The following is a 24,102-nucleotide window of genomic DNA, read 5'->3' as shown; positions in this document are numbered from 1 at the left end:
GCCTCTGGTATTGAAAAGGAATATTGTTGAGTACTCAGCAACTCAGAGTTTAAATCACTGGACCTCAAATTTCCATTTCCAACAGATGAATACAGAGGAATTCATTGATTTTAAAATACACTGCTATCTGTCAGCTAATCTGATCTCTCCCTGCTCCTTTAATACATGGCCCAGAAGAAGGAATGTGAGAGTAAACATCAAAGGACACATTAAACTCCCCCCATTTTGCCATTTTCAAATATGTTTTGCCAGATGTTGGTGTGGTTTTCAGATTCAAATGAGAATTTTCGAGACTGGGTTTCAGGCCAAGTGAAGCAATTGTAGGTGAAGACATTTGCTCTGCAAACCATAATTTATGGTAAGATGTGCAGGGCAAAAGGATTGCGAAAATGTTCTCATTAGTAGGCACTGAGGAAAAATACCTGATTTGTAATATATAATAAAAATGTAAAAGTTCCTCACATTCTAGAGATACTGCAGTATTTTTTGGGCTTTCAACCAACAGAGATTAATGTGCCATAAGTTTTTTTTCCCCATTCCTTAGCATTGGCAGAGACAGTTATTTTTCTGCTTTGAGACAGTGGGCAATACCTGAAAACCTTACTGATTTTTGCACTCCATTAACTTTCATGATGATGTCTTTGAATACCAAAGCATAACATCTCTTCCATTGACTAAAGGCCCTCTGAAATGCACCCCTGTATGACACAGAGGATCATTCAGAAGTGGAGTTAAGCAGTCCTCTGTGTCCTGCTCCTTGCTTCATACCCTGGGGCACAGACCTACAGCCCTGCTGCTTCATGTCCCCTCCCCAGAAGCAAATCTGACCTCTGCCCCTGTTAAACTGAGCCATCAAGTTGTCCTCATTTTTATTTATTTTTTCGTAGTGATGGACAGAAAATCTTTCACGTTTAGTAGAGAAATGATCACATTTACAAAGTTCTCTCTCTGTGTAAACAAGATGAAACTTTTTGTTCCCTCCAATTTAAAAAAATCTTAAAATATACTGTATGTGGGTTCAAGAAAACAACCAACCCCAGCTGTGGAGTAAAAGTCCTGTGGAGGCTGCTAAGTATAAAGATGCATGATCTGACAGATTTATTTCCAGAGTCCCAAAGTGCTGGAGATTGAGAAACTCATCTGACAAACTATTTGAAAATACATGCTTGGCCCGCTCTTGCACTGTTCCTGGTGTCTTTGCTACCGGTCTCCATCAGAGAAACTGTGCCAGCACCTGCATGGTGTGGACTAGTGATTCTTTTCACATATATTTTTGTATACATACCACGTACTCCCGCTGATAACCACTTCCCAGTAATGCCGCCCGCTGTCGATGAACACATTGCCAGCTACTCCGTAGCTCCCTTGGCTCGTGAATCGCTCTGGTGTGTGACTCTTTTTGGATGATGTTTCATCCCGTTCCACTGTCAGGTTATCATGAGACACTTTCAGTTTTCTATGAGCAGATTTGGGGTCCAATTTAAATGGCTGACCTAGAGATGCAGAGACAAAGAGGACGGCAGAATGGTTTGGCTTTGATATTGAAAAGGAGGGTGGATTAGCAAGCCTCTAAGAAGCCCCCAGGATTACATAACCATATTCATTTCCTCCTCTCAAGCATTCTTGAGATAGACTAACCTGTTCTGCTCCCTGCAATAGCTAGTTTGCATTGCATTGTCAGTTTACTGTCAACTCCATTGTGCACTAACTTCCCCATGTCAATAATCCCTGAAAAGAGCCCTGCATAATCATCATGTCCATTATCTCTGACCTAGAGGTAACCAGAATACACTAATTCTTGCATGTAATTGAAACCAATATACATGCTAATAAAGGTCTGAGGGTTGCTTTTTTCACAGCATATTAGATTTAGAATAAATTGTGTTCTATTAATTCTCTAGGGATAAAGCTCCATAATAACATCTTCATCATTCCTACAAAAAGTATTATTTCAAATCCCACAAAATGAGCTTGAAAATAAGAAGAAGCACTAGCCTTGTCTCTTTTTTCACTGACAGCTTTATTTGTAACAAGCACAGTCAACAATTCAGGATTGCTTTGGAAGGATGCCCTTCCTTCCTATCCAGCAATGTGGTGCTGGATACTGTGCATTAAAAAGAAGGAAGTGAACTGTAACTTGGTCCAAATAATATGGTGCAATAACATTACTGAGGCTGTTGCTCTTGGCAAGTATCTTCAGCTGTAGCACAAGGTTTGTAGACAATAACAGGAAGCTTTTTGGTAAACCAAACCTTGTAGATATATAAAGCCCACCACAATTCTGACAGGCTTGCTCATTGTGTCAGAAGGCAGAACGATAATTTACCTCCACCAGGAGACAACTAGAAAAGTATGACTCCACAAGTGGTCCAGCAAAGCACTTTTTCCTTCTTACTGTCTTTCACATCCAGGGGAAAAACATGTTAGCAGAAGATTTGATGACATGCACAGAAAATGAAAATGAGATCTCTCGTGAAGTCTGTGTAAGGCACTGGCACATTTACTTAAAAACAAGATGTAAATTGTTATCTACTTCTGCAATGTGTATTTAGTTATATACTATGACTAAATGTAAAATAAACTCATTGGAAAGTATTTAGGGGCTATTTCTTCCTGCCTGGCAGCAGTAACATAACTTCCTGCTTGCCTCTCCAACTGCTTAGGAACATTTGTGTGCTGAAGAAGTATCTGAAGGATTTCTCTCTGTACTAAATTGTGTCTGGTCACATCACACAGGTTAATAGCAAACAGAAGGAAACCAGAAAGGTGTACATGCCATTCTCTTCAGACTCCTTCTTGTAACATTCACTATTGCCCGTCTTCAAGCACCCTCCCCTACAATAAGCTGGTTTCAGAGGATGCACAAATCCCAGTGTTTCCTTTCCAGCCCTCAGAGCTGCCCATGATGACTACATGACTGAGTGATTAGCTGGGACAAGAGGAAAAAACAAGAGCTGAAAACAAGTCTTAAGGTTGCTATTCTACATCTGCTAATAATTTAAGTAACCATTGTTTTTTTAAGTGGGATCTCTGACCACCCTATCACCTTGCTGAACTCCATAAAAAAAAATAAAAAATGAGGGGGATGAAGCTAAGAAATTTTCCAGTGTCCTAAGAAAGAGATAATTTTGGGGGATATAATTAGACTAGCAATTATCTTAGGAACATTACACAAAAATAAAATGTTTTACTGCAAACAGAAAGAGAAGTTTTTGCTTTGTAGAGGAAAAAGAATAGAGAGGATATTAAAACAAAACCACAAAAGAATATTTTCAGCCATTTCACATGAGGTGGCTTAGTTCCTATGTGACATTTCCAGTGACCAAACTGCAGATGTATTTCTCAAAAAAAAGCCAACCCAGCAGCATATTTTCTGCACTACTGAAGACTCAGGCAATCTTGAATTACGCTAAATAAGCGGCTCTCATTTTGGAAAGCACTTTAAAAAAGTTAAAATTTTCTGTCCTCTTGTATCTTCCAAAGATCAGATCTGAAAAGGAAGGCCAGAAAGGAGAAGACTTTGAGCATCCTGGAGCTCATGTTACTCACTGTTTGTCTTGAGCTTGCCAGGGTCGCTGCTCCTGCTGCCAGCCTGATTAATGGCCTTGACAATGAAGATGTACTTGGTGCCACTCTGCAGCCCATGCACCGTGTAGTGGTTTTGTTTGATATTAGGAACAATCATCCAGCTGTCGGCTGAGTTGCATAAACCTGCAATTTCAAACAGAGCACATCAGTCATAACATACTAAACATTTTGTAACAGAGGGACACTTGGAGCATTCCCAGGTACCCAACAACCAATATGAACTTTGCTTCTGCACCTTTTAAAGTGTTGTTACATTTACTGAGCCACTACTTAAAGCCAGTAACTCAGCTTAGCAACCCACAGCCAAGGTACCTTTTAAGCTCTTGCTAAGTGAAGTGAACCATAAAAAGTGGGCATTTAAGAAATGGCTCAGTGGAGACACTAGCAGTCTGAGATTTTTCATATCCCAGCACATGGCATTCTTTATTGCTTAAGAACTGGAGGATTATGGAGATCCCATCAATCTACTGTTTGGATTAATGAACTCAGTTTAAACCTCAGAAAACAAACGTAAGCAGTAAAGCCAGGAGGGCTCAGGAGGCACCTTTGCTGACAGTCCCCAGGTATGCATTCTTAAGAACCTGAAGCAAATCATGGGAGGCCAAACAGGGTAGAGCATGTGCTTCAGTGAAACCCTTGGCTCTTACACTTCAGACTTTGCCAGAAAGCAATCTAAGCCAGCAAATTTAATGGATGCAACTTTTTGATTTATGTCCTCATGATGAGATGCCAGCTGGGAAAGAGCTGGAAAATTTTCCATTTATAAACCTTTGTGGTTTATATTTGGTTTACATTTGATGCCTACCACAGATGTATAATATGCAAGAATTAAGTAAGGGAGTACCAATATCATAATTAAAACAGGAAAATACACTATTAAAATGAGCTTATTAACCTATATAAGTCTTTCCTACTGTGATATAATTGCAATGGCAGTCCATCACCCATACTTCTCACTGTATATTTGGAACAACTCCTGGTCTAATGGATTCCCCAGTCTCTGATTGTGGATGTTTACATAAATAAAAATTTTAACATTAATGAAGAGTATATCTTTTCACAAGTTTTTATATGGTTATACAGCTAGAAAAAGAGAGAAGCAGATGGAAGTGTATGCATGTGTGCACACATATAAGGCTGGAAAACTTAATAGAGAAAGACTTGACTGGATTAGGAACCTGACAGATTTTTTGGCCTCTGTCTTTACTGGGCATAGAACATTTCATGAAAGCTGTTGTTCTTTCCAGACAGTTTTCAGCTTTTAACTAAGGATCTACCAGCAAACCACTCATGAAGAGAATCTTTTAGAACTCAGTAGTAATTTCAGCTCTGCATATCAGACAATATGAAACCTTTATGTAAAATAAAATGTAAAGGCTACTGGTTACAAAACTTGAAAGAAACATATCTGATATAGGTTTGCAGACTGATAGCCAACTCATGGCCATATTATGAGATTCCTTCCTAATTTGATAAGTGCTTTTCATAACAAAAGAGCATTAGAAACAGAATTCAAATTCCAAATTGCAATCTAAACATTATGAAATTTGTGTCTCAAAATTCTCTTGTATTATCTTGCATTACGAAGTGCTCTTGAGAATCATGCAGAGCAGAGATTCATCCTGCTGTGCAAATGGATAACTGTGGCACAGTTTCAGGTTGTATTCATATTGTCACCTAATGTTGTCACCTAATGAAGAGCTACAATGCCTAAACTATTTTTCTGGACTCTGTGGAGAGGCAGAAATCAGTAAGTAGTTCCTTTCACTTCTCCAGGTGTGAACATCCTATCAACCACAAGTACCTCTCTTTCCTTGTCCATAGAGGGAGCCTAGGTGAGACCTCTAACTTCAGGTATCTAAAATGACATGAGATGAGTCACTTGCCTACAGATGATTTTATATATATATATAAATATATATATACACACACATATATACATGATCATATAGAACAATTTTCTGCCTTTCTCATGGAGAAAAGGAACCTCATGTGGTACCCCATGGTAACCCCAGCTGGGCCCAGCACTTGCAGTGAACTGCTTAAAGCAACATCAGTCCATGTCTTCTTTCACTGAACCATATACCCCAAATTATATTTATTTTTTCAGTCTGTGTTGAATGTGTTTCCTATGAAGAAGAAAGGAAATAAAAGAAGCAGCTTCCTGACAAAATATTTCACTGTCTACTCAGAGGAAATATCATCTTTTCCCATTTTACCACAGATATCAAAGGCACACTTCTTCTGTAGCTGAGCTACCACAGTGATTTTACATTGAGACCATCCCTTACTGGGCATATTGATGCTATTGCAAAATAAATTAAAGTATGTTAAAATAAAACAAAATGAAGCACTGGATTTAAAGGGAATTCAGTATGATTAAGGAGTCCTTAACTAAGATGCCTCTGATGGGATGCCAAATAACATATGACTATCAGTGGGATGGATACACACAGTGGTCCTAGAAGTGTCTTCTCCAACCACAGTCACACTTTAGAAGCAAAGTTCTGTGGTATATATAAGCCATATATAAACTGACCATAAGGTAGGCACAGAAATGCCCAGAGTTTTGCTACCTCATCTAGAAACTAGTTTTGTATTATTCACTACAACCTCTGAATGGGGAGATTTTTAAGACTTGTATTACACTTTCTATGATAATCCCCAGAGGCTGATTGCTCCTTAACACAGTATAAAACTTTGATCCAAATAAGTATATGAAGGACAGTAAATGTAATGTTGCATTGGTGTGAGTCTCCTCTTGAGTTCATCCCCTGCCCCCATGTATGTGGATTTATATGTACCCAATAATCACTAAGGACCTTCCCTACACACAACTCTCTGCACAGTCAATAGGGAGAGTCAGAAACCTCCTGTTCCACCTGACTCATGTTCTAGGGGAGAGATCTATCCTCTCTGGTAACAGAATACATCTTAAGTTTCTTTTCTTTGTTTTTCCAGTCTTAGGCATTCCAGATTACCGATGTGCAATAAATGTTGGATGTGCAGAGACTGACTTGGTTACTTTGTTTGACAAACCTTGCTGTCTCAACAAGCTCAGCTCTTGCCTATGCATCAAGGGGCTCAAGAATATGTTCTTGTACTTTCTGACTGTAAGTTCTTTGATAACAAGCTTTAAATTGTACTTGATTCAAAAATCCTGGAATGAAGTACTGATGATGCCAAACTACAAGTCCAAACTCCTTCAAAAGGGAGAATAGTTACTAGTGGCAGCCAAGTTAAGCTTTTAGGTATGAAAGAATAATTTGTCAGTGCATCAAAGGAATTTGTCTCCAGTTATGCCCTATCAGGACAGCCTTTCTTCTCTGAATACAAAAGAATATGATTAAGAAAGTTCAGGGAAATGAGCAAGGAGCCTGGTCACACTGGCATCCGGGGGTGGTGTTTGCCCTCTCAGTTCCCTGCCAGTGGCAGCAGGTGAAGTGGAAAAGCACACATCTCCTCAGTGGTGCAGCAGCAGGAGCCAAGGGTCTCCTATTGTACCCACTCCTAATCCAGGCTACATTCAGGTTTCTTGTTTCAAAAACCCAGGGCTTTTTACAGGGTTATGCAGATGGCAAAACAATGCATTTTAAAACTGTAGCTTACAAAAATGTAGAGAATTTAAATTACATCCTGGAATGGTGCAGTGAGCACAGTGATGTCCGTACAGGATGTGTGAGTTTTCAAAAGAAGTTTCTCAGAGTCTGGAGGTAATAATTTGTAAAGCTATTTCCCTGGTGTTGGCTGTTGATGCACTTTGAAAAACAGATGGGAAAAATCCCAAGGTGTAAATCCCCCTAAAATTTACACTGGTAGATTTTAATAAAATGTATTTTCTCGAAAACTGGAAGAGGAGCAAAAAAGTCATGGGAAGGTTATTTAATCTCTTGAGTATTTTAATTATTGTAAAATGCATTATTTAAATAAATTATTACCAATTCAAATTGGTAGAGCAAATAAGGTAGGTGAAAGTAAGAGAGAGCTCTCCACCCCCCACTCTTCATTCCCATCTGAAAAAAAAAAAAGCAGGATTTCTGCAAAACACATTGAATTTTTTTTAAAGAAATACACTCTTTCTATACTTTTAATGAGGCAGAAGTTTCCTGGTTTTATCCCAAATTTGCTTTTGTGCCATTAAAAATTCTCACTAAAATCTTGAGTAGAAATTGGAAGACTGAAAGGAATCTGTTTTCAATAAAATAAAACTTCCAGAAAGAGACAAAGGCTAGAATATTAAAAAATGAATTGGTGAATCACAAATTCCCTGTTTTTCATGGAAGCTTGGGCTCCTAATTGTCTTAGATCCTTCAAAAAACTTTTAGCCTCTCTGACAGGAAGAGAAGTCCTGTAAAAGTGAAAAGGTTCTGACAGTAGTACACTATATCCTCGACACAGTGATTTTTTTAGAAATTAGACTGTATAACTAATTAACACTGATTCCTTTTACCAGGTGAGAGAGAATTGTTATTATTATCTTGTTTTTTGTCAAGAAGGTAGAGGTGTACTTTTCCTGAAGAATCTTGTATCAGAGCTGGAAAATTTGAACCCTCCTGAAACACGCTGTAACAAACCCATGGTGTTAAAAAAAGGCACACTCAATGAATACTTGAAAATCTATTGAAACGGGATAATGAAATTATAATGCACGTTAGTTAGCTAGTGACAAAGTAATTTTAAAAGCTTTTACGATATTCAGATTGCAGGTGATTAGCTGCCTCTCAGAAATGCAAATGTACAAATGCTATAACTCTGAGAGCAACTGCTTTAGTAAAAGCCTACTTAATCTGAGGTCCCATATTGCTCTTATGCACAGAACAGGTCTGCCAAATATTCAATAGCCAAGAACTTTGGCCACATTTGGAAATAATCTTTCCTGTATGAAATAGGATTCAAATGAAATACTCTATTTGGACCTGGGCCATCAAATGTTAACTTTCCAATTTTTCAGTTAATAAAAAAGAATATAGTTGATTATGTTGGATAGAAAGTATACTAGAAAAACATAGTATTGCTTGTTTTTGTTACTGAATTCTTAGCAATCTCTGGATGATATATGCCCCTGGTGGGGGAAATGTACTGTGAGTGGAAAGTGCAGTCAGGCTGGCGATGTGGTTTAAGAAACAGATTCCAAAATAACAGCCTCCATTAGCACGGTAGGTGGGTATGTATGCAAAGTGATTCCTATTGTCTCAGGGGGAAAAGGCTTGTTGGTTTAATGTAGTACTCGAGCTACTCCCTGGTGACTAACTCACAGCTACAAAAACACAGAACTGAAGTCAATTTGTAAGCCTGTTCACATTGTCTGCTACAGGCTGCACACAATACCAATGGAAAATTTTGGGATATGACAGAGAAATAAAAACATATTTACACGCAACAGCATGCAAATGCCATAAAGAGGAAAAAATTTCTGCTAACCCTAAGTCTATTTCATTAAAACGATTTAAAAACCCCCCAAACCACCTATCTTCAGTTCAAGACATGAAGATTACAGTGCAGCACCTGCTAATGCCAATTGCAGTGACAGTAGCTCTGTGTTCCACTGCACTACTAAGGAGCACTCCAATATTCTAAGAACAGCCTTGGAAAGCCATTTGTAAGAGGTGGGATGTTAGATTCTTCTGCTGGATCAAGAATATAATGTTAACAAACTGAATAAACATCCAAGCAGTGTTCTCAGAAAAATGAGGATGGGATTGACAGGGCAAGAAGAAACAGTCTCAGATTGTCCCAGGGGAGGTTTAGATTGGATATTAGGAAAAATGTCTTCATGGAAAGGCTGGTCAAGCATTGGAACAGACTGTCCCAGGAAGTGTCAGTCACCATTCCTGGAGGTATTCGAAAGACATGTGGATGTGACATTTAGGGCCATGTTTTAGTGGTGGCCTTGGCAGTATTAAGTTAATGGATGGACTCAATGATCTTAGAGGTATTTTCCAGCCTAATTGATCCCATGATTCTATGACGTTAGTGGGCAAATCTCCAATACCAGTGTAATTTGAATGAACTGGGAGAATCTCACATTTTAGAAACCCAGGCAGATTTGTAGCGTGTTAGCATTAAGATCACCATTGGAGGTGTTCAAGTCTGTGTTAAATAATGAGATTTAAAAAAAAACTTTACAATATTTAGAAAGGCCTTTCACATATACTTATATATGTATGTATTTAATTTGGGGTAACATTGTAGCATTCAATTAAACCAGGATATTTGCATAAGAACTAGCTCTATTAGAAAAATAAAACAGAAACCAACCAACCAACCAACCAAAAACAAAAAACAAAAGAACCACAAAAAATCCAAACAAAACCCCCCCAAAATAAACCAACCAACCAAACAAAAGCCCTAAAAAAACTATTCTTTCACTTCTTTCCACTTTAATTGAAGGCCTTTAGTGCATTCTGTAAACAGTTTCTTACAGTGCTAAATTTGTTTTCTCTTCAAACTTTTAATTACACTATTTTTGTGAAGTGAAAATATGAAAGACTGCATACTGAGCACTTCATGCTATGCTTGAAAATTATATTGCATCCCTGAAAGCAGACTTATTGATACATGTTTTGCAGATCAAAGCTTTCACCTCCACATGGGAAACCCACAGTACAGCCTAAAATAGAAATACCTTGTTATTTATTCTCTAGTAAGCAAGGAGTAAAATCCCACATCCCAAGGGTGTGGAAATGGCACACCTTTTGCTGCTGCCTTGCTCACACAAAGTGCCAATAATTGACTTGCATAGCATAAAGCCATAGATAAAAATGAACTAGAAAGCAAGCAACACACTGTCTTAACATTAAGTCCTCTCTGCTTAGTAGTGATTAATCAGGGAAGCTTTTCCTTCCTTATCTACCTTGCTTCAATTTGTTCGAAATTACTGAGTTTTTATTACGCAGCTTGTTCAGATGTAGAAGCATGCATTGAAGTTTATTTGGTCTTTTCCACCAGTCTTAAATTTTGCAGAATGTTCTTCAAAATCAGGCTGTTAGGGAAATACTAAATGGAGGTTTTGACAAAACACTCATCAAATTTTCAATCATCCATCTCCTTTTTTTAGTCAGTCATAAACACTAGAATACATTCACAGCACGCTTTAAAATGATGTTAAGATGCCAGCACACGAATCCTCAGATATCCTTTCAGATGGCTTGGAAAACAAACTCCTGCTTAGTGATGAAGAAGATGAGATTCATGCAGTAACAGAAGAGTCAGTGGGAGAATTTGGCTCAGTACTCAAACTTGGCATAGGCCACACAATTTTTCCACTGACATAAAGCATGTAAACGTGCCCACAGCACTGACTTACATCAAAGTAGCTCAATGAATTTTCTTCTTACAAACAAACTTTGCAAGAAGAAAAACACTTCTGCACTGTGTCACAACTAAGCCTGTCTAGCTCAGTGTGTGCCCAGGGTATTTGATGGCAAAGGTGAGAGTGTAGGAAGGTTTTAAGGGACAGGGAAAGCACACACTGATCACTTCTCACCATGCTCCCCCAGGCTTCAACAGCTTACAGCTCTGGGACTTCCTGAGCCAGGAGGAAGTCCCTGCACTTCATTGTTCTCAGTGTATTTTTTCGGCAAGATCTGTTCAGGCATCTCTCAAACTCAAAACCACACCAACCCTCTGTGGCAACGAGTTCCCAATCTAAATATATGCTGACTTGAACAAGCTCCACATTTTGACTGATTTGGTTCACTTCAGAATCCTTGTTTTATAAAAGAAGTATGTCAGCTAGTGGTATTCCCATTAAATATATGGTGAACAGGAAGAAGTTGAATGACTTCTCTAAATTCTTAGTCAGTGATCCCAATGATTGCAGAACACTGAACCCAGAAGTGTTGACTTCCTGACCAAAGGTTAGACAATACTTTTTTTTTCTGTGAGGAGCAGTTATTTAACAATAAAGCAATTCAAACCCTAATAAGTACATTTGATCAATAAAGAAAATCACAGATTCAAAACGCAGAGAGTACTCATAAAAAATGTGCTATAATACAAAATATACAACCATGTCTCTTAACCTAATTTTAAGTAAAACAGTTACCATATAAATTGTTGTTCTATTGATGTTTTCTGACTTAGCCTGTAGTTCACTAACTGAAACGTATGCTTTGCAGCCTTGAAGACTAAAAAATCAGAGAGAAGGACTTAATCTCTATTTCTGACAGAGGTCCAGATGTCAAGTTTATATAAATGACAATGGGGCTACAGTTCTAACTAATGACCAGTTCAACACAGGCTCCCAAAAGCAGACTGCTTGACTAGTGCAGACAATGGAACTGAGGCCTTTGGACTTGCTACATCTGCAAAAAGGGACATGGAATGCAAGAGACAAGTCCTGTTAATACAGACAACACTTTTTTGCTGGGTTGAGTCTTTGAATGCTCCCAATAAATGGCACACCCAGAAAAGACACAAGAATTTTTAACTGACTTAATTCTGAATTTTAAACTCTTTTAAAGTAATTGCTGGTTTGGACTGAAAATTTTGGCTTTAAATCTTTCTAGACATTATTTTTTCCTTTTGTTCTTGACATAGGAGTACATTTGTCTTTAAAGAAACCACAAGGAGACAGAGCAAGAGAAGAGAAGGTTTATACTCACTAACAACATTGGCTTGTCCAGTGAAGATGGTGTACTGCAGCTCATAAGACACCACACTGAACTCATCATCTGATGTCCAGTGCACAGTGATGGTATCATAAGAAGCTGTACAGAGCTCTTCTCGAATGGTGGGTGGGTTGGGAGCTGTGAGATACAACACAGGAGGCACAATCAGTAAAGTATTTCCCCTTTCCCCAGAGATTAGGGGATGTAGTTGATGTATGAGTTTGTAGCAATATCAACCAACAGACCTTTCAACAACTCTTTGCTAATTCCAGTACTAACTTTAATTACCAATTAACTGTTAGGAAAGAATTCTTAATATCAACATAACCACCTAGGATCCCCATATTTTGAAAATATTTTGTATTAAAGTAGCTTTAGGTTCAGATGCAATAGAACAAGTGACGTATCAGTGGTCACATTAGATGGATACCACAACAAGTTGCTTTTCCTAGGATTGTTCTGACCATTTCACTAGACCTATCAAAATGTCATTGATGCATATCAAGAGGGAGGATCAGCCCTCTTCAGTGTTGACTTGCAAGCAGTTTTTGCCCAATTTATCCTACCTACTTATTGCTATAAGTGGTATTGTGGTGGTGCAGCCTTCACTGCCCCTCTCTAGGACACACAGTGATCTGTCACTCATTAGCAGCAGATATTTAAAAATATAATTTTGGGGAAACACCCAACAGTCATACTTTCATGCACAATTTTCTCCTCTCCCCATTTTTATTCATCTTTTGGTTATCCTTTCTAACATATATGTGTGTAATTTCTTCTAGTTATAAAATTCACTTTTTCAGACTTAAATAAAAAGTTCCTATCAGAACATAATGACTGTATGAATATTACAACCAAATAGTCACCCAGGAGCCCTCTGTCTCTCTTTTTTTTTTTTCTAATCAATAGGCAAGATATCTGTGTAATAAGATATACAATCTTTCCCCATATTAATACATGGGTTTGTTTAAAGACCTATTTAAAGAAGTGGAACTTGAAATAAGTTACTTAGCTCTAAATTTTCTTTTTTTTTTGCAATCTTTAAAGAGCCAAATACCTAAATAACAAGGAAATTAGTTTCTTGTTGAAAGACTGGTGAATCTTCCTGCATGCTTGTCCCAGTGGGAGCTTCATTCCAAATCATCTTCCCTACAAGCCACATCATGAAAAGAAAAATAACAAATCCTTGTGCTTAACAGTGTTTCTACCAGCTGTCACAGAGTGAAGAAGGAGGGCATTCATGCTGAAACAACCAAAATATGTCTGTATGAAAGGAAAAGGAAAGCAACTCTGAATATTTGTGGTTTATTTTTTTTCAGTCAACTCTTTAACCTCTGTAAGCCATAAATAATAGCCTCAAAAAAAGTCCCTCTAAAGGAATTCCACCTTTACTTTTGCAACATCTTCTTTTTATGAAACATTTATTTTATTTTCCATTAAGAATTTTTATAGTTCATGTCTCTGATTTACTGATGTATGTTCCCAAGGATTAAAGTGCAGACACATTTCCAAGTAGCCTCTTTTAACCAAGGGGCATAAGGAAACATTCAAATATTTTTCATGATATGGCCATGATTTGTGATGCTCCAAATACTGAAACACAGAAGCTTATCAATACCTTTTTTAATCTTGTCAGAGAAATCATTGGGACAGATGGGTATTAATGAAAAGAAAGACAAATAAACTCAAATTAGAACAGTTATCCAGGAGAGGAATATAATCAAAATGTAGAGAAAAAAATGTCCACAGTTTTCTGAAAATATTAATGGTGATATCAGCTATGCTCCAAAAATGTATCCTGTAGAACGATCACTGGAGATTTAATTTTTTTTTCTTCTTCATTTTAATATTTTGCCTGTCCTTCAGAAGCCAAACAGAAATTGGAACAAGTATTTGTTGCAAATATACAAGTAGATCCATTTTTTTTTCTGCTGGTGTTCAACTAAAGTCTTCTGTCATCTCCTGCACCTAACAACAAAATGTTTTACTTGAGAAATGTACTTGCTATTATTCCAACATAGAAAGTAAATATTAACTTATGGAAAGCATAAATTACTGAAGGCTTTGTGAACTGTGAACTGCATTTCAATAACACCAAAGCATCTTCAACTTCGTTTTGAAAACAGCAGCCTAAATTTGCTCTTCATATGCACACCTGGCCTTATAGCTGAAAATTTACAGGTCTTCACGTGATGAAAATGATTGAAAAGGATTTGACTTAAGCAGGACATACATTCCCTGGCTCTTGTGATTAACCCACACTCACCTGAGACTATACTGCATGAATTCAGCTCTTTCATTCCCTAAAGCACTTAAGAGTAAAACAAATACACCTGCTTCTCCTACAGAAAGGCAGGGAAGTCTACATTCAGTTGCTTTGTTACAACAAAATAATGCAGCAGTCCAACTGCCAAATTCATCATTCCACAGCACATACTCCTTTAGAAAGTGTAAATTTGTAATGCAATTAAAGAGATTGACCTCAACCAGTTAGCTTCATTATTGTGTTTGATAGTGTGTGATTTGGTTATGGCATTCACTAGTAGTGTTTACAGAGCTCTGTGCCACAGCAAAGCCTCCTCAAAACTTCAGTGATCTCAGGGTTGCACCAGCACCTTCCTCTTCCTGCTCAGATGTGCTTCACCACTGCTCCAGAGGGGAAGTCCAGAATACTCCCAACACAGCAATGGAAGGAGGAATTCTCCATAGAGGATCAGAGCAAATATCTGGGAGTGGTAATTGCTTCAGATACTCAGACTTTCATATACCAGCTTTTGTGAATCAACACTCTCTCACAAGACAGAAAAATCATTGCTGTTATACTTCAGTTTGACCCAAAACTGAGTAAACACACTTAAAAAGTCAGTAACCACACCTGAAATGCGTGAAAGGCACTAATATTAGAAATGGAGTTTCTTAGATTTGCTCTCAGTAACTGATATCAAGAGCATAATTTCTCCCTTTCAACTGGGTGAGCTTAACTTGCTTTCCTTTCCATGATATCTGGATGTCTTTTGATCTGAAGCAAAATAAATGGCTCATAAGATCTACACAACTGAGAGACAATTTAGGGACACTGCCACCTCTCCCTGGTGAATCCCAGCATGAATGCAGTGCCTCCTGGGTGCCTGTTGGGATTCTATCTAAATCCTCTCAGCACAGAGATTGCCTACAAGGTCACAGATTTTGACTAAAAACTCCTCAAATTAATTTTGTTTGCTCAGCTTCCACCTCCCTGCTATCACGCAGTGATTGACTTTGTAAAGGTTCCTTATGGATTTTGACACTGAGTAACAAAAAGCAGACCTAAGCAATCTGCTTGATTTAATGGTGCTAGAGATATCCATATTGCTGGTATGAACGTGAGGGAGCTGCAGAAGCTGCTCTGAACCTCTCAGATTTTCATTGACTCAATCATGTATCATGCTGATACGTGATCATGATGTATCACTGGACTGAACCATCATGCAGGAATTCGAAAGGCATGTTACATCAGATGTGGATACAAATTTCATGTGTTATTAACTTGTCATGTATGAGTAGGTACCAAGGGCTCAGTCATACAACCATCTGGACAGTGTTTGTGTAGACCAGGACGGCTCAAAACCAACAGAATGAGAAGAGATTACACCCAAACCATGAGACTGAGCACAGACCATAGCTGGTTATTGATCTTTCAATGCTGAAAGAATTAAGCAGTAAGACAGGTTGTGAAGAGTTTCCAGGACCAAGTTGTTTCTGTGTGAAAAAATTGCTGACATATGCTAGGCAATACATATTTCTTTGTACAGTCATAGCTGAAGTGATGGATGAAGAAAACTTATCATTGTTTCAGAAGGGATTTCTGACGCAGGGCAAATTGCAAGGTCATAGAATAGATGTTCCTGCAATTGATTATAAAGTGCTATGACACAAACCAAGTATTTTTGATTCACAACGAACAAAAAAAGTCCTTATGACATTAATATTGTGCAGAGGGTTTGCAAGTAATATGTATTGCCTGGATCTAGCTAGATACATTTTTAGAAAAAGATGATTTCCAGATGAAGAGCTTGAGCAACTGTTAAGATAAGAATGCATTCAAATGATATCAAGGCTATATATACAGAGAATAGAACAGTCAGATGAAGATTAAAAGTATTGTTTTAATATACTGAGCTTGATATCTCAATGTCTGGCTGGCAACTTTCAAAAAGGTATCAGAGATTTTATTTGGATAGCAGAAGCTTTGGACAGACATCTACGTAAATGATAAGCACAAACTAATTAAATTTATTTCTTCACTCAAGAAATAGCCAAGGAAGAAAGAAAGATAGGGTTGGGGAGATGGAGTATGAAGAAAATCTGACAAATATTATACTGGGGAGAACCAAAAGAGAAAAAAAAATCTCCAGGAGACAGCCAAGGTCAATTGTTTCTAAAGCAACTGACAGCAGAGATAATGAAGCTGGAATTTAGGTTTTGACATTTTGTTCAGAAGCAGTACAGATGATAGTTATAAGGTAGGCTTCTTCACTTAATCCACAGCATAGATCTATGACAAGGATGTACAAATGGTCTTCGTTTTACTTAACTGTGAAATGTGATAAAAGTAAAGCCTAATTCGCTCTGTCACAAAGTGTTCAGTTTATGATCTATGAAAATTCCATGCACCAGTCTGAAAGGAGTAATATAAATCTTTCTCTGGAGTTTCTGGACAAAAGTAGAGAATAATCAAATGCATTTTACTCTTGGGATTATATATATATATATATCTATCTATATCTATATCTATATCTATATCTATATATATATATATATACACACACACACACACATATATTTACATGAATGTATTTTAACTGTCTGCACAGGTTGCATTTTATGCTCAGATAATTTGGACATGTGCTTTTCATTTTGCCACTGCAGCCATATGCTATTTATTAATGTGAAGAAAAGCCAGCTAGAACTGTTTTTCACTGGGCATCAAGGGCAAGGATAACGGTCTGTTAGGAAAAAACAGCTAAAATGCTTGATACATTTGCAAGTTCCCTTAGACTGCATTGTAAGCAATTTTTTTAAGATTGTGGACAAGTTAGAAAAAAGGCAGAGAAGGAGCTGTGTAAGTGACAGCCATCATGATGGATCACAGAAAATATCTTTGTAGCAAGACAACCCTTAGTTTTGGTACAGATATAACCTTTGTTTTCTGCAATGTACAGCAATTAGGCTGATAATATTGACATCTGATGCACAAAGGGGAGAAGACCTGAGGGCTGCAGGAGCAGACTTCTAGACAGAATTCACTTCATATAACTTTAAAGATCTGAACCATAGTTATCTGCATTTGAATGAATATGTCTATTCTCTGTTGGAGAGACAAGTTGGAGAAACAGGCAACTCCAGAATGGAGTCAACAGCCTTGATATATATGCCTGAAAATGAGATAGTTATTTCTCTTCTTTGACTCCAAAGGAAGGAGAGAGGCATTATTCTAGAGGTAGATTGATAGGTTAGGGCAAATAAGTCTGTTTTTTGTTTTAATCCTTCCTTTAATTACCTTGGACTTTACAATTTTGTGGTGAACGCTCAACATGATGGCAAAATTCCTGCAGATTTGGAGAAAGGCAGACACTGTAACATATCTTTGATACTGTATAAGAAGTTAAAATTACTCTTATCACATTATTATTGTGTTTTATTTACTTGAATATGTGTTAGACACTGATTGTATTCATCAGTCACACAGTGATAAAGAAATTTCTTGCAGATAAAATTTGTCTTTTAGATGCAGCAAGAACCCCACAGCTCTAAGAGGCAAGGGTGCTGCTGCCCTGTGCATGAACCCAGTCTTGTGGTTCCCAGTATTGATCTGTTAATTTATTCATAGAATCACAGAATCAGAGAATAGTTTGGATTGGGAGGGAACTTTAAAGGTCATCTGGCCCAAGCTCTGGACAGTGAACAGGGACACCAGCAGCTAGATCAGGTCGCTCAGAGTCCTGTCCAACTTGACCTTGAATGTTTCCAGGGACAGGACATATACAGCCTCTCTGGGAAACATGTTCCAATGTCTCACCAGCTGCATTGTAAAACATTTTTTCCTTTTATGTAGGCTGAACTTACCCTGCTTTGGTTTAGAATCATTACACCTTGCCCTGTCTCAACAAACCCCACTAAAATATTTGCTGAAAGGCCACAATGAGGTCTCTTTGGAACCCTCTCTTCTGCAGGCTGAAGAACCCTAATTTTCCTCAACCTTTCCTCTGAAGAAAAGCCAGAAGCCAGCCCTCTGCATGGAAAAGATAGTGGTTGGCAATGAGGAGACTGCACCCCTACATTCTGCTGAACTAACACAAGTATACCCTCTGCAAACTGGGACAAGTGAATGGACCCAGGAAGTGTTTTACAACGCTTTTCTAACAGTGCTTTGTGCCTTTCATTGCAAATTCTCGCTGCTAACAGCAGATGCTTAAAGACCCTGGAAAATAACCTACCACATCTCTTCTGTTTTCAATTGAACTGGAATGAATTGTTCTAATTCTGGCATTGAAATCAAAACACCCTTAATTACAGTAATTTGTTTCTCTTTGTGAGTCATTGTACACTCTGAGACTGCACATTACTCAGGCTTTCAGTAAGGGTCTAATCCTGTGGGTTTCTTCAGGCCAAAGATCTCAGTGAAGCAAGGTGGGGCTCTGCTGTGGGGAGAACCCACCCCACAGCCTGGCTCAGAGCACACTGTGTGCTCTCTAGCTCCAGACACAGCCAGATCCTCCAGTCCTGTGACGGGGGAAACACAGAATCACCAACACGAGAAAACATCTTTCACTGCTGAGCCTCTGATGCTGATTGCTTGAGCAGCTTCTGGTTGCTCACGGGAACTCTGCCAGGCTGCAATCTGCTGCAGCAAGGAGGCAGCCCCAAGGGAGAGAATAACACCTGGAGCATCCATCTCCTGGGAAAGAGGGTTTGGTCCCTGTTCTCCCTCCTCTGCCTGCTCCAGGCTGAGCTCCAGATGTTCTTTCACTTCACGCTGTTGCAGTGGCTTTTAACCATTTCTCAATCCCACTTCCTCACACTCTGGTGGTGAAGAATGCAAGGAGAGGAGGTAGGAAATGCATCCTGGTTGTGTGAAGCACCTAATGCTTCCTGGGGCATTCTGGGGCTGCTGGGGGTAATATAATTAGGATTAAGAGGGAGAGTGTATTCGGTTTATGCAGCAAGGTTTTGGTTGTGGCTGGGCTACAAGGGTTATTTATGTCTGTCAGAAAAGATCAGGAGCTGACTCAGTGTCAATCACAGACAGTTCTAAGATACACCTGCCACTGCCTAAAGCTGAGCTCATGCCTGGTACCAATAGTGCCTCTGTGATAGCATTTTTAAGAAAGGGTAGGAAAGGCTATGCAGCAGCTGGGGGAGAGAAGAGTAAGAAATGTGATGGAAACAGCTCTGCAGCTGCCAAGGTCGGTGAAGAAGGAGGGGGAAGAGGTGCCAGGTGCTAGAGGAGAAATTCCCCTGCAACCTGTGGTGAAGACCATGGTGATGCAGGCTGTTTGCCTGCAGCCCACGGAACACTACAGTGGAATAGATATCCACCTGCAGCCATGGAGGAGCCTCACTGGAGCAGGTTGATATGCCCTGGAAGCTGCAGCCTGCAGAGAGAGGATCACATAGGAGAAAGGCTTCTCACAGGAATTGTGGCCTTTGGGGGACTCACACTGAAGCAGTCCACTCCTGCCTAAATACATCTGGCAGAAATGACCCCTGATGGAGCAGGTCTTGGAGAATGGCAACCTGTTGGGAGGGCCCATGTTGTAGAAGTTAATGAAGAACTGCATTCTGTGGGAGAAAGCCCATGCCAGAGTAGGGGAAGGGCACAAGGAAGATGGAATGGCAGAGGTGATGTGTGATGAACTGACCACAGCCTCCATTCCTCATCCCCAGGTGTCACTTGGTGGGGAGGAGGGAGAAAAGGTGGGAGTAAAGTTGAGCCCAAGAAGGGTGGAGTGGGGAAAAGGTTTTTTTTTAGATTTATTTTTATTTCTCAGTGTCCTACTTTTACAATTAATTTGCAATAAATTACATGAATCTTCCCCAAGCTGAGTCTGTTTTGCCTGTAGCAGTAATTCTTGAGTGAACTCCTTGTCCTTATCTCAACCCAGGAGCTTTTCATTTTATTTTTTCCCCTTACTGAGGAGGTAGAGTGAGAGTGGCTTAGTGAGCACCTGGCAATCAGCCAAAGTTGAGACCACAGGGAAGACTGAAGAAAATCCAATCACTACTATTTTATGAGGAATATATAATAATAGCACTTCAAGAAAAACAAAAGTACCTGTAAGGTAATCAAGGCATTCCAACAACTTCTTCTCCCTGGTAAAATCAAGTGCGAAAGTATCAAAAGTATCGTTGAGATTAATTTCAGGAATTAGAACCTGGGAGGATGCAGTTGCCATGGAAACCCTGTAATGAAAGTAAAAACGTCTTTGAGCACTCAAGACACAATAACTTTCATATCAAGGTGAACCTGATCAATATGATTGTTATAGCTTCTCAAAAAGCTTGACAAAAGCTTCTACACATATTTAATTTATATAGTTCAAGTTAGGAACTTCTCCAACCACTTTTATTTTTGAGAGCAAGACCTCCAATATATTTTTTTTTTACTGAGCTTAGGCCTACCATGCAGTGTCAGAAAAAATTTTTACAAGCAAAAATATACCTTGAATTCTCCTTTTTAATCACTCACTGAACCAAAGAAAAAAAGAGCACTATAATTAGCCGTGTTTTAAGCAATCCTGACAGATGCTGCATCTCTCCCAACCCTTGTTTTCCCAAGCAGTTTCTTGCTTGAGGCACACCTTGGCACTGCTGTCCCAAGGGCTTGGTGCAGTCCCCACTCCTCCTCAGCTGTTCAGCACAGCACACTGCTGTTAACTTCAAAAGGCACAGGAGGGAGATAAAACAAATAGATGTCAGCATGGTTTATTTTAAAAGGCCTTTCCCTGCAAATCATGTGTGCATACTTATATTTCCTCCAAAACTGGAAAGTTTCCTCGCCTACTCATTTCAGGAGCTATATCCACATTTTCTCTGTCCAGGTGCACTAATATAAAGGAATGAATTTTCATGAGAAAAATGCCATCAGGAAGAATTTTTCACACCCTTTAGCCTGGTATCTCAAAATGCATATTTCTTGAGAGCTGGTTACTGGATATGTTTATAGAAAGTTTGTTTGGTTTGAGAGGGATTGCAAACTTTATGCTATACAACAGAAATTGGGCAAATGTTTCAGTTTGGAGATAAACAGACAACCATGCATGCAATATATGTCTGCTATCTGTCATTCATGACGTCTCATCAAAATATTTGATTGCTTCAATTTAAAATTTTCCCAAATTAGAGTATTCTTTTTCTGTAGAAATGACTGAAGTGACTCCAGTCACCAAGGACTTACTAATGCTTACTAAGGACTATTTTTTAATATTATTTTTGGTGTAGTTCTTTAGAAAAATACAATCAGGAAAGTAAAAAACTGAGCTGTACATCTCACTGTCTTCAGCACAGTTTTTAAAAGCTGAGCTGAGGAGGTCTCCTAGTCAATATTCTTGTTATACAGTTTTCAGCATTGTTTCTCTTGCAGCTGTGGATGTAGAACTTAGTTTAAAGTAGATCCTAGGACAGACTTTTTTTTTAATATCACCAGGTCTTTTTGGACTGTTGTTTGGGGATATGCAAAGGGTCCCCAGTGTTTGTATGTGTTATTCTGAGATTAAAAATCCAAAATTTCAGACACCACATCACCATATTAGGTTCAGAGGATTGAATTTCATCCTGTAACTCTGCCCACTGTTGACACAGTAAGCACTGACACTGTACTTGATTGGAAAGGGTTTTTCTAAGATAAATGCCTTTCACCCACTGTAAATAATGCACAACCTAAATCACTGGAGTGTATGCAGTGACTTTGCTTGCATAGCTACCTGTTGTGCTTACAAGAGAGAATATTATACTGCAATTACTTTGAAATGTGTGGATAAAGAAATGCAATGAGCATGATTTCAGGAGACTGCTTTAGCTGCTGGAGCTCAGAGCCCTGGTGAGACTGTTACATGAGCAGTCTAAAAGCAAACAAAATGTTGCTCACCACATGAGAACTAGGAGAGTTACTTGTGAGGAATAATTTATTAATCCTATTTAGTCTCTTTTTCCATTTGCAAATTGTCTGCAAGCACTTGGTATTTTTTCACCCTGGGTTTTATTCACTGCTTGAAATGATTCTCTGATTTTTAGGATGTTCACAGCCATCTCATTACAGGCAGCAATCTGTGATAGCCAAGAATTAAGTTTGATTGAACACATATGGCAGCTTGTCTCATTTCTGCTCTCCCAGTGTCTCTCCTGTGATTGTGTTTATGATGCAATTGTTCATGCTTACAAGTTCAAAATGGAACTTCTCTGAATATTCCCTGGTAGTCAGGCAGAAAGCTCTGTGTCTCCACGGGTTTCTGCCCTACTGCTGATTCTGCTGAATGCTGAGAAAAAGGGCAGACCCCACCCTCAGCTTTTGACACTCCTGCTAGTTTTATTACTGGCCACAATGTTGCTTGGTGACAGAATAAAAAGGGTCTGACAGACAACGTAAAACCCACTGCCTTGCCCGGTCTTTCTTTTTTCAACTGATTTTTAATCCTCTGAACCTGTAACAGGCAACCCAGTGTTGCTGATTTATTTTTAAATTGATAATTAGCTTCATGAAGACTGACACAGCACACCAGAGTAAGTGATAGACTTAAACAAATATGTAATAGGAGCAGGGAATTTCATGCTTTGGATTTGGGGAAAACTGGTTGGAAAATGAGAAGATATAATGAGAACCCAGAAATAAAAAAATTGCTGCATTAACGAGCATACTTTTGATGTCTTGCTTCTTTGTTGTCCATATTCTCCTTTCTTAAACTTTTTTTTTTTTTTTTTCTGATTGATTGCTGAACAGCTGATTTTCTGAGGAAAAAATATTCCAGAATATTTTTTCCTCAGAAAATCCTGCTGAAACTCAATGGGAATGTTTCAGCATTCACAGCATTGCACTGAAAACCAGACCAAATTTTCTGATAGCATGGTCCTCGTCTTTGGGATCCTCGATATACCTGGCATGCTAAAGAGCAGCCAGGATCCTGAAAGAAGCAGAAATTCCCTGCACCCAGGGACCCAACACAGCAACTGCTGTAACTTCCAAACCCCCTGGACTGTTGAATCTCCATCTCTTCAAGATGCATTGTGCAGGTTCACAAAGTTACATCTTTTATTATCTTGTGCCTTGCTATATTGTGAAGAGTATAAATCCATTAAGATAATTCCCAGTTTCTTCTAAGGAATGCACCTACTACCTGATTTCTTTCGCAATCTCAGAATTTTTCATGAAGTGGGAATTTCAACCATAAACCTGTTTTTTTCAGTGTGCTTAACATCAAACTTTTGCTTGTCAACCATTCTACCTCTTTCATTTGTGCATGCTGTTATTGTTCTAACTCTTAATTTCCACCCTTTTTTGAGTGCTCCTCTTCTCAAAAGGATGTTCTTATTTAGCATTACAGTAAGGTTCTTCCCACTCTGGTACAGCATGAAGCAGCGTTTTGGGGGAATATGTTGACTATCCCCTGCCTTTGACCACATCTGTGGTGTGACAAGACAATCAGCAACTATGGCAACCCAGCTGCCTTAAAGCAAGATTTTCCTTATTTACTGAGAGGAAGGTCTCCTTTACCTTTCCGTGATGTTTTTAGCTGTTTGCAGGAAGCGAGCGTGATCATTCTCCTTCAGAGACTGCTCAGCCTGAGAGATGAGGGATGTCGAGCGCTCGATGCACTGTTTGCAGTTGGCAATCTGCTGAGCCAGTTTTCTCAACCTCACCACCTTGAGA

The 24,102-nt window shown here is 38.8% G+C and overlaps 1 protein-coding gene across 6 annotated transcripts in view; it reads right to left on the bottom strand.

Annotated features, from left to right (window-relative positions):
• Window positions 1–24,102, bottom strand: part of MID1 (midline 1) — a 237,430-nt gene that overhangs the window by 4,331 nt on the left and 208,997 nt on the right. For all 6 annotated transcript variants that reach the window (XM_085052263.1, XM_085052283.1, XM_085052300.1 and 3 more), the window contains 5 exons: window positions 23,947–24,095; window positions 20,515–20,642; window positions 12,195–12,338; window positions 3,550–3,711; window positions 1,286–1,493 (listed from right to left, as the gene is read on the bottom strand). In XM_085052263.1, coding sequence (XP_084908389.1) covers window positions 1,286–1,493; window positions 3,550–3,711; window positions 12,195–12,338; window positions 20,515–20,642; window positions 23,947–24,095 — 791 coding nt within the window. The remainder of the gene's footprint in view (window positions 1–1,285; window positions 1,494–3,549; window positions 3,712–12,194; window positions 12,339–20,514; window positions 20,643–23,946; window positions 24,096–24,102) is intronic.

Source organism: Lichenostomus cassidix, chromosome 1 (genome assembly GCF_008360975.1).
Source record: "Lichenostomus cassidix isolate B80296 chromosome 1, HeHo_3.0, whole genome shotgun sequence".
Taxonomy (NCBI): Eukaryota; Metazoa; Chordata; class Aves; order Passeriformes; family Meliphagidae; genus Lichenostomus; species Lichenostomus cassidix.
The sequence above is the reverse complement of the archived record's forward strand: the minus strand, read 5'-3'. Positions and strand labels throughout refer to the sequence as shown.